Genomic DNA, 12,180 nt, shown 5'->3' on the forward strand with positions numbered 1-12,180 from the left:
CAACCATTCTCGGTAGGAACATCGCAAAAGCTCGCTTCCGGGAGACGCAGTTTATTGCATATGGCGCGATTCGATTCGCCGAAGTGGCAAATAGCAAGACAATTTCGTCGTTTGATTATACACCGCATTTACTTCAGATAATGCCACGCAGTTAAGTATATTTGTATACCGAATGAACGCGGGCGTTTAAACAAATAGCACACATGATGTAGACGGCGTCGCAGTTATAGCTGCAACAGCTGCGTTTAGCGGCACGGAATTTGCGAATTTTGCGGAAGGATGCGCCCCGGAAAGGCCCCGCCAACCTGCTGGCTAGAAATGGAAGCAACGTACTTTTGTACGTACGAGTTGCGTCTCGAGTGATCGTCTTAATTAACCGAGCCCTCTCAGCCGACAACCGCTTAATGCACGCGTAATAAGTGTTCCGAACATTTAACGACATTCTGTTGCACGAACGCTCGTTCAATAGAAAGCGGAGAACTAGAAAAGATGCTGTTTTGAAGGATGTTGAAATTTCGATTGTGCGGGTGGCTAAGTTAATTTTTTCAGACTTTCTACAGCGAGTACTTTATTAATTGGAGGCTGTTATAAATGAAAGTGATCCCTTCGTTGGAAATAAGACGAGAATGCAGAATGGAATTTTTCTTTGATACTCAATTTTCGAAAAAATTCAATCTGTGTTTGTATAAATTAATAGCGTATATATATAACGATACGTATAACAATATTTAATACTAAATTAATGCTTTCAGAATAGAATTTTGTTACTCTGCGAAGGAATATTTCTTTTTATAATCGCATTAATCGCATTAGTAATAGATGATTGAGAAATAAATACATTCATTATTTAATTAATTAGCGATTTGTGAAAATAGATATTCCGTATTCCTTGGCCATTTCAGTTTTAACGTGGGAGAATTATCTAACTCCAAATTTTACGTTCATACCACTTAACGCCAAATATTGCGCTATGAAAAGGAATTATGCATTTACAAATGAATACGTTGAAATGCATAGTACCCCAGGGAAAAATTCAAAGAGTACGGGCAATATGGTTTTGAATAAAGTAATATTTAATCAAAGTTACGATATCGCGATATTCTTTGATCACTTCGTGTCTCATACAAAAATATCCTCGGAATTTTTAGTTTAATAATTTAATAATTTAATAAAAATGCTACATATTAATATACAAATACACTGTAACGTATAATACCCTGGAGGGAGATTCAAGGAGTATGGACGATCTGGGACAAAACAGCGAGCATAATTTGGACGCCGATAGCACTAACGTTGTTAATTCGTTTATTAGTACAGTCGGATTATAAACGTAGATTTTAATTAGGACTAAACACACGTTATATTTTAGTTGTTGGGTTAATTACAGCCGACTGTTAATTGCCGTTATTGTTATACCGTTTGTAATATTACGGGTAAAATATAAAGCGTAACGTGCCACCGCATAATCCAAGAAGATTATACGATGACGTGGTGAAGCGAACGTGGATCAGATGTAAAAGTACAGGCCGATGTTACGCTTATTAGCGATATTGGCTACATTATTGTACGCGGCGGGCAAGTTTAGCAGTGTCATAAATTCGTATTATCCCGCAGTTCAGAAATTATTCGATTATAGGTAACATAATTAGAACGAAATTACGTGGCACATTATAGTCTGTAAAACCGGTATTATTTCGCATCTATTGGTCGAACGATTCATGAAAATAAAATTCCTCCAAAATTTATTCCTATCCTCGGTTATTGTTTATTATTTTCTTGGTTACGTTAGATCCTTCTGTAAGTAACGTGGACTATCTGGAAATTTACAGCAACGACGGTCGTCATGTTAAGAGGTTTGTAAAAAGGATATAGAAAGTTTATCAGAGATTAGGAAAACTGTGTATCTCTTATCGATCGTTTATTTTCAGCTAATATATTTAGCGGAAAAATCGCATTATTTACGGGTTGACTTGATAAAAAGTCGTTAAGAGAAGAGTTTTATAAAAGAAGACTAGCAGATTTAATGGAAGGATGGTAAACAATTATGAAGATGATGGAAAAGGGATCACGATTAATCACCGATAGGTAACCATCAATTTTCACTTAATATATTTATCGGAAAAATCATGTTATTTATGAGTTGACCTGATAAGATTGATTAAAGTAAACGTGGTATCTTTTTTATCTCTTGAAATTTACATATTTTCGCAAAAGGTTCATCCTTACAATTCGTCCCTTTCAGTTTTTCTTTACTTTGATCTAATATATTTATTAAATATATGGCGTTACTTATAGGTTGACCCAGTAAAATTAATTAAACCTTATTAGTCGACGTTTGGAAATTCACATTCAGTTGCAGAAGGTTTCTTTTTATAATTAACTCATTGTTACGAATTTTTTAGAAGATCTAATTAATCCTCTCATTATTAAAAGCCATTATATTAGATTTTCTTTTTGTAGAGACGAATGATGATTACAGTAGCCTTTCAGCGAAGTAACGGTTGCGTACAATTGGTAATTACAGTGTGCAACTTAGTTAACATGTTAACTGTAGTTTACAGACGTTGACCAGAAATTTGAAATGCAAAATGGTTAGTTACAACTTGGCATGTAATTTTACTAGGTTTTGTTTCGCTATTCAATACCTACAAATAATTTTTGCTGATAATGATAGCTTTAATGGTAAAATTTCATTGCAATGTTTCAAAAGAGGCTTGCGAATAACATTCAAAGAATAGAGGAATATACAAATACCTGGAAAAGGTGAAAAGAAAAATAAAGATAAAAAAAAAGATACAAAATATTTCTACTGCATTTGATATCGTAAAACGAACAGAATTCAATAAATGGAACACAATAAAACAAACAACAAAGTTCGCTTGTAGTATAAATTTTATCTCTCAGGACGTAAACGTAGCACCTATTTCATAACTCCAAAAAAATGTTATAAAATAAAGTTTTTCAAAACCTGGCACAAAACAGAATATTGCCTTAAACAAAAGATAGAGTATTGGTTTAAGCCAATAATAAGGAGAGTTTTTCTACAGAAAAAAGCAGTATTTTACCTTTGTATAATATAAAAGCTAACTGAACAATGAAAATCTACTATACTTCAGAAATAACCACGATTTCCAACTTAATATAAAAACACGATGTATTACATTCTACACACACTTGTTGTTAATATGCATAATCTGTTGTTTCAATTTTAAGTTAAACACCTTAAAACATTATAGGTCCTGTCTCTGTGAAAATGCTAAAAATTCGAGTATCATAGTCGAATTGGAAACTCAATCGTCTCCGAATCAAGAATTTAAACAATTTCAACTCTACCAAGCAACGCATCTCATCCGAGAATATTCTACCAACATATTTACCAACATATCAAAACTCAATCGCCAAACTTCTTACTAACACTATCGTCAGGAAATTTTATTCAAATCAATGAACCGTACATCTTCTAAACTTCCTGTTTGCATAGTCCAGATCCTTAAGTCCGTGTATACACAAGAAGCACGCAGATGGTATGTCCCGAATACCAGTTCAAAGTGAACGAGACTCACTCGTTTCATCGAGCGGCCAAGTTGCCGTGGATGGAGTTCCTGCGGGACGTGCAATAAACAAAGCAGGCTAAATCGTCGGTCGAAGCTGATAAAATAGCGCGCGGGCCGGTCAACGAGATCGGCTTCTAATCTCTGGCCCGGCGGGACCGAGTTACTGATAATTGCAGCAGGGAACTCGCGAAACGGACGATAAATCACGGCCGCTGTAAAATATAGGAAACGATCACTGGTATCGAAGGCCCGTAGCCGGAGGCCGATAAGGCGAGCGATAAATCAGCCAGGATGCACCTGCCGATCGAAACGGATCGCGCGCAATTCTGGCCTGGACTAGCCTCCGAAGGTAACCTCTCTTTTAAAAAAGAGATCCCACTGTATTTGGCTGGACAGTGACACGTTTATCTGAGCTAACCGCCGTGCACGACGTATTTGTTAGAGAATCGACGTTCCTCAAGTATTAATACGATTAGTGACACAAGTATCGACGATTGTTAATAAATCCTTGAGACACGGATATCGTAAATTGTCGATGCAATCGATTCCATCGAGTTACAGTGGTGTTTAAGTGTATGTTCTTTACAAAATGTTTCATAGCACGTGGAACTATCATGTGTATATATTTATAGGAAATACGCTGGCGTAAATATAGTAGTACATAGTGTTCAAAAGTATACTTGTTTATTTTTGGCATATTTTAATTACCAAACTACAGTCACGTCAGGCCAACGTCATTTTGGTTCTTCGTAATATCATGACCTGCTTAAATAAATGTCCAAAAATGAATGTACGACAATCAAATCAGTGTTTGTAATTGTCATACCGTATACGACTATTTTGTTGCTCGACAGGCTCTTTACCTCTGGACTCTTTAGTTTTTGAATTATAAGATAGTTTGGTGAAGGTATTCTAAACAGGTAGAAAGACTTTCCATGTTAATATAGACATTGATATTTAAACAGCAAATATATGTATTAATAGATATATACAGTAGATACTAAAATAAATTATTGCGAAGTTTCTCAATATGTAGTACAGATTTATCTCCCGATGATTTTGTAAAAAGTGTTGCTTCTGATTATTATTTTATCATTCGTTTGTATAGTTTGATAATATTCATATATCGTTACTACAAATCGACCAAAGAATTAACGTACAGAATTCGAGTGATTTGAAAAATACTATGGATTATCGGCGAACAAAAGCAAAGTAAAGAAGCAAATAGAAGGAATCGAAGTGTAGAGAGTAATAATTAACCAAATGACTTTGCCAGGCCGCATTTTCCGAAAATTTAACTCGTTAGCAGCGAAAATTTCGTAGGCTAAGCACCCAGTTTTAATCATGTACTTTACGTAAATCTGTCCCGATAGGAATAATGCAATCGGTGGACTATAATTAAAACTTTCACGACATCATCAATTTAGCGAATTTAAAACACCGGTTGTTCCGTACAGTAAAACGTCTCTCGTCACATTCGATCCCCATGAACCGTCAAACGAGTGCAGCTCGATAAAACCTGTGTTCTGTTTGCTTTGAACAGTACATCATAGTATATGTATATATTACGCTTTTAATGAAATTCTTCGAATTATAGCTTTATTTATTGCCCTAGAGACAATCGTGTTGGTAATTCGATATAAAGATATAAATCAGCCGATATAAATCATCCAACATGTTTCTCTCTTTCTTTCTTTCTTTCTTTTCTTTTTCTTGCTTTCGTTTTATAACGCGTCTGCTTCTTAGAACTAAAGGAAAGAGGTAATTACGTGAGAATTTATGAGAGTTTACTGACATAAAGTGTGGCTATTGTTAGAAGTTTGGTGTAATGGCTTTTGCTAATTGTAATGTTTTTGTAAATAACACGAACTACAAAGAGAATTTCTTCTTAATAGGCCTTTTACGTGATACTTTTGGTCTTTGTAAGAGCGCAGAATTTAAGGAGTTTGAACAATTTCGATGAATACTAATACAATAAAATTTGTACTTCATTCATACGTATATACATAGAAGTTAAATAAAACCTTCAATGGAAAATTTTGTAAGGAATCTTACGAAAATTGATTAATTATCAAAAGAATGAAGCTTTAGAAAATAGATTCGAATACGATCGATTGAAAGTATTAGAAACATTCGAAAGTGGATGTTTATCGAAAAAGAAGCCAATTAAGTTTAAAATGTATTTAAAAATGTTAATTTAAGATATAATTATTATTATTTTTTTTTTTTTTTTTTTCTTACGACTAATAAAGTCATTGTGAACTCAATAACAATGTTGAGAACTCAATTGAATGTTAAAATGACTTACCACATTCAAATTGTATTGTTTGTATGAATGTCTTACCTGAAAAAAGAAGAACAAATTTTTATACATATCGTTAATTTAAATTTAAAAAAAAATACAACATATAATTGTGTAAAATTACAATCGTAATGTATAGTATAGTAATATAACATATATTAACGCTTGGAATTATTTGAATAGCAGTCACTGAATATATATGTTACCAATTTTATTGCAGAGTAATAAGACCAATTGTTTCATGATATGGTTAATACAAGTTTCATGATGTGGTTATTGCAAATTGATTTTAATTGTATCTATGATAATATTAAATTAATAGAGTAACAGTTATCGATTTTTCAATTTGTTCGAATAATTACGCATACCGTACAATATACATATATCTCGTTCTATTATGCATATAACATTCCTATTTATTATTACGTACGAAGTAATTTTCATCTGAAATTAATGTTTCTCAAATAATAATTTTGTTGAACAATTATACGTAATAGGAGTATATGAACTCCAGCAGGCAGTTTATTATACTTATAAATATCATTGTGCTTTAACAAAAGGCCTTTAAAATCGTATTAAAAATACTGCTTTCCAATTTTCGTTGTCTTTCGTACCATAAGCTTTATATAATTCAAATTAAAATATCTTTTAAGTCGATCATTCAGAACAATTTCACAGATATCTCTTTCTTATTGCTAGTTTTACTACATGCAAAAATGTCGACGAATTTGAAAACTCGACAAAAGAAAGAAAAACGTTACGAGTCATAATGTTCGTCGTCCTGAATCAATTATCTTCCTACTAACGCAATTTGTCGTATCAGTAAAATTAATTAGGACGCTAATGAATCCCAAATGAACGAAACGTACGGTAGTTCAGTTTGACAAATTTCAGACAATTTTATTCGAGACTCCGAGCGTTGAAGGATTAAATGAACTTGTCTTAACAAATCTATCAAGTACATAATTTCATTTATTGCTGTAGAGATAATCGCGTTGGTAAGTTGAGATGAAGAATTTTCAATTACAGAAGATTCCATTAAGACCAGAAGAGAAGAATGATTCCACTAGAAGCGCGAGATACCATGATGTATCCATCTTAAAAAATTGTCTGAAATACTTTATCACTGTCGAAGAATCACCGATCGTCAGACCTCGCGTTAAAGGAACGTCGTTGTCAGACGCGCTGCAGCAAGTGACGACTTTCATCGCGCGAGGTTTCCGGAACACGCTCGAGACCCGTGCTCCCAATTCGCAATCACGAATCGCCTATTAACGGGCTGACACTCGCAGAAGAGACGCGTCACCGCAGATGGATTCCTTGTCTCTCGCCATTATCATTATACACGCGCAATTTACCACGGGGGTTCACTTCCTCCCACGTTTCTAGCACCGCCTCGTAACACTTCTAAGGTGTGTTCACGAGTTCACAGCTCGTTAACCCGGTCTGTTGTGGAAATTCTGCATGAACCGGTAACTCGACAATGTCGTTCGGCCAACTTCCAGCCATGAACGGTCTCTAATCTCCTACTGCTGCAGAATCGATCTTTGCAAATGCCGCTTAATGACCTAACCAGATCTTTCTTTTATAATTCAATGGATGATTAAAAGTATAATAGATGCTTGTAAAACGCGGTGTTCGTGTAACGCGATCAGAAAATTACTACCGCGTCCTTAAAAAAACGCGATTGGGAAATTGCTCCATAAAAAAAGCTCCATAAATAATGCAGTGGAAAATAAAAATAAGAGGACAGATAGTGGATGTAGGTAGTTTAACGTTTAATTAACTATTGTTTATTAATAGGACATTTAATCGAACTAGTGTACATTTGTTGTGATACATCAAGCTTTATTTATTGTCGATTATTTAGATAGATTATTTGATGAATAATTGGAATTAATATTTGCATTCCTGCGTAAACAAGCCGTATTTAATGAAACTTCATCGACGGTTCTATTTCCATTATCTGTCTTCTTATTTTTGTCCCCGACTGTATTTCATTGATCGAAACATTAACCAAAGTTAATTTCGTTAAAAAATTATTAACGACGAAAAGTTCAATTTCATTTCTATACCAACTTAATGAAGTACCGAACGTTAATTGGTAATACGATTTCGGACCAAGAAATAAGGAACGACTATAAATGTTCATGATGGTAATTGCAGAAACCTTTTTTACAATTAGCACGGTACAAATATACGACGAATAAAGGGAAACGGTGTATCTCCATGAAAAAGTAATTCTTCGTTGCAAAACTAATAATAGCAAAGAATTAAAAGAGGCAAAAACGAAGTTAAACAAGTTTGAAGAAAGTGGAACAGGTACAGAAACGGCGCAAATTGAGAGTACATTTGCGACGAAGTGCATCAACGTAATAAATGATTCCTGTGTTCTTTTCTCTCTTCTATTTTCTTCGGTCTGCCCACTGGAGGCGGTGACATTTTTTGCCCGGGATTTTTCACGAAAGAACACATGCCTGATATTCAGAGTGCATCCGTCACTGTCAAAGATCTATTCGAAAACGACGAGAAGAATAAGAAACGGCGCTCGGTAAATATACCCAAGTTGCGTCTCTAACGACATGAAAATCGAGACCCTTTCGTTTCATTTCAAGAGAAACGTCCTTCTTGTACAAATTACTTGTTTACGATCAATATTTGAGACGTCTAAAATTGAGCGTCTGAAACTCGCTACCTCCGGCTCCCGTTCGAAACTTACTGATTACTCTTCCTTTCTTCCTTCTTTGTTGGCAGATCTTTTCTAAAAATAGTCGTAATTCAATATAAACCTCTCAACTTTGCTTTCTAAACTTTGAAATTTAATTTCTTCGAATTATTATCCTCTCTGCTGATTAATTTAATCAAAGGAAAGTGATGGATATTACATAAATAGAATTACCTAAGAACGGTTAATTAAGGGTTCAAATTGCATCAAAAAGTCGGAGAATAATTTTACCGAAGGGAAATACTACCTTTTCTCGTGATATTTAATGATATGAATATATACAATATATATATATATATTGATATTTGGAAACTAGGGAGAGCCAATTTGTTGCAACGATACACGAGAGCAAAATGTATGAATTAAGGAAAACCTAACATCTACAAGCGATATGCTTAGTATATTTTTATAGAATCGACAAATAATACATTTCAATTATCTGTTTAAAAACTGATCAACGACGTATCATTAAAATTTTGTTAAAATACTGCCTCTTATAAATATGTTTTAGACGTTGCTACTTGATCTAATTACGATAGTTCCTCTATAAGTTTAGAAGAATCTTTTTTTTTTCTACCTGATCTGTATCTTAAAAACTGGGATAAAGAAACTTTTCTGCTTTGTTTCGTTACGACTTTAGTTGAAGATTTATTTCATAAATTGTGTGACTCTTATGCCAGCCTCATTTGCCAGTATTTCACTGCATATTTACCTGTTTCGTGAAAATCAATTTTATTAAACCCAAAATCAATTTCATCGTATTAATAATAAATGCAGAATGTAATTATTATTTATCAACGCTTAACGTTTGCTTGTTGATTAAGCGGTTATGCATAAACAAGCATCTTGCAAGAAAAATATCAGACACAAGCAATCTAATGGATAATTCTCAGTGCGGTGTTACTAGCTGCCTCGAAGCGTTTAATATAAACTTTATTAATATATCCTAGGAAATTCAAATTCGAATTTACATAGAAACTTTCCGTGCAACATCTAAACAATCCCGCGGAAAAGCGGGCTCTCGTTTGCCACAGAATTCCTTGGGAAACGGAAGTTCCGCAGTCGTAGCTGCTCCACATAGATAACTGCAACTGCATCTTGCATACCAGAGTACTTCCCATTTTATACTCGTTTTACTACTTCGTTATTAATGTTTATTATTCTACGTTGATAAGTTTCAAGACCACCTAGTACGGTACATGACTTACACAATTATGAGTGAATTTTATCTAAGTAGAATCTTCATTCAAACTAGCAATCTCATGCAAATATTGATGCAAAGTAGCTTATTTACCTTAGGAAAATGCATAAACTTTGCTCACAGGTGTATACACGCTTGTGTATTAGGTGCATACATGTATGTGTATACCGTGTAAAAGTAAAAATTACGAAAAAATTGAGCGAGATGAATATATATCCTTTCGTGTGATAAAAATCTTGTAATATACATATATACGTTGGGAAAGAAAAAAGTTGCATTGAAACTACAAGATGATATACAAGATATATGAAGTGTTTCCAACAACTAATTATTTGTTATATTAATAATCTTCCATGCTTAACAAGATTACCTTCAACACAACTATTCGTGGTAAACTAATTATTTGACTAACAATAAGTGCATATATATTTGTAGTAAATATACATTTTTAAACTAGTGTAGAATCTTTACTACATGTAGTTTATTTACAATAAATGGATTAAACAGATTGTAACAGTTGATTAAACAGGAAACGATGGTTGTTTAACGTGAACTAAACACGATAATGTATTATAATTAAGACAACTAGATAATTAATTCGCAACTCTTGTCACCGCGGATTCAACTCTCTCTCAACAACGCTAGCAACACTATCTCGACAACGCAATTCGCACTCTCTGATTTCTCAACTCACAATGAATGTTAATTCATTTATGTCCCTTAGCAACCCCTTGTCTTTTGTCTTAGCCCCACCACGCACATGTTCCGCAACCTCTTGTTTATAATTCGCCCGACACCCCTGCCCCCCAGGCCCCTCGTCCACGATACTACACTAGCTTGATATTTTATAAAAAAAGAATAATCGTGATAACCCTATTTCAGCATAATACTAGTCAAATTTCGAAGAGGTTCGTACAACACGTATAACATATTCATAAAATTTTCCTATGTGGTAAATGTTCAAATACTTCGATAAATCACCATATGTGATATGTTAAATCTCCATAGTGTGAGCATTGATATAAAGATTTATAGTATTATTATATATACATATGCATGAACTACTTTTCATCGGTAAGCTCTACGATATATATATCTGACCAGAAACCTTTATAAAATAATTGTTAGGTAGATGATACATTTACACTGTACATGTGAATGTGTGTGTAAGCGTGAGAGGGCGTGCAGGTCTCAGTTGGGACAAAAGGCGATTGGAAGCCATTAGAGGAATCTAGACGAGTCGGTTGACAAGAAGCGTGCGTGCAAGTAGATTATCGAGGTCTTCAGAGTGTAATATATATGTATAGCTGTTGCGTGCGAAATAAAGTAAATTATTTGTGTTTCCGAATCCTTTCTATACCTTAACAATAATTTCACATTTATCCGTCAAATGAATCGCGACTTGCGAAACGTTAAATAATTCCGAACGATTCTTCGCACTTGCATCCCTCTATCAAGAAAATATCATCGCGAACAATTAATTCGTCACTTTAGCCAGAAATAATTTGATTAAGCGCGTTATTAAATCAATATAACGAAGCTCAGTTGGCGTTTAACGGGCTCGCAGAAAACTTCGTCATTTCGTAATCCCAACAATCGTTCGGAATTAATAAGTACAAACTTCGTTGGCCTATAAATCAAATCTCGGCTCGAAAACGATAGATGGGAAAATGGTCGGAAACGCTTCAAATATTTAAACGTCAATTCAAGCTCATTACCAATTTCCTATTCATCGGGTTCATGCTCTCGATCGTACTCGGCTCGCCAGCCAACGTTCCGCTGGCTGGTTCCGCGCTACTTCGCGCGCACTTTCATCGCCGCCTCTCAAAAGGATACGCGAACTTCGCGAATTTACAGTTCGTTAACTCGCCCCATTGCCAGAATTGCAGTATCTCCCGCGAGCTGAATTTCAGAATTCGTAATTCATCCCTTTCTATCTCTCGTTCCTTTCTCGTCCATCCATCGTCTCTGCTTGATACTATCGTGACACCGATTCGGTGTAAACGCGAGAGAAACGCGAGATATCCTCCCTCTTCGAAATAATTATTTCATGTCGTAATCAGCGTGTTTCCAAGCGATCCTCGATACTTTTCGACGAATTTTTCTCGTAAAACGAGAAACTCGTGATAAATTTCTCTCGTGCACGTCCCATTTGTTCCGTGTTTATTGGACATCAAATCTTTAGCTTAGTTTTATATATTTTTCACTTGAATCATTTCCTCTCTCTTTTATCCACCTTTTTATTCGTTGTTTTCGTCCGTATTATTAATGTCAGGGATTTTAACTTTTGCACGGGTTAGATCACTCCGATAGTATGTTGTTGTATCTATTGCTGTACTATACGCAGGGAATTTTTAGGAAATATTTATAGAATTGAGAGAAGTTCGTCTAGCAAAAT

At 34.6% G+C, this 12,180-nt stretch overlaps 1 protein-coding gene across 1 annotated transcript in view; it reads right to left on the reverse strand.

The window, feature by feature from the left end:
- Positions 1-5,785: 5,785 nt before the first annotated feature.
- LOC100643758 (E3 ubiquitin-protein ligase MIB1) overlaps positions 5,786-12,180 on the reverse strand; it is a 341,778-nt gene continuing 335,383 nt past the window's right edge. Inside the window, exon 10 of the mRNA XM_048414702.1 lies at positions 5,786-5,898. Within this exon, the coding sequence (XP_048270659.1) occupies positions 5,895-5,898 (4 nt within the window). The 3' untranslated portion in view covers positions 5,786-5,894. The remainder of the gene's footprint in view (positions 5,899-12,180) is intronic.

The sequence above is a fragment of the Bombus terrestris genome, chromosome 3 (assembly GCF_910591885.1).
Source record: "Bombus terrestris chromosome 3, iyBomTerr1.2, whole genome shotgun sequence".
NCBI classification, from domain to species: Eukaryota; Metazoa; Arthropoda; class Insecta; order Hymenoptera; family Apidae; genus Bombus; species Bombus terrestris.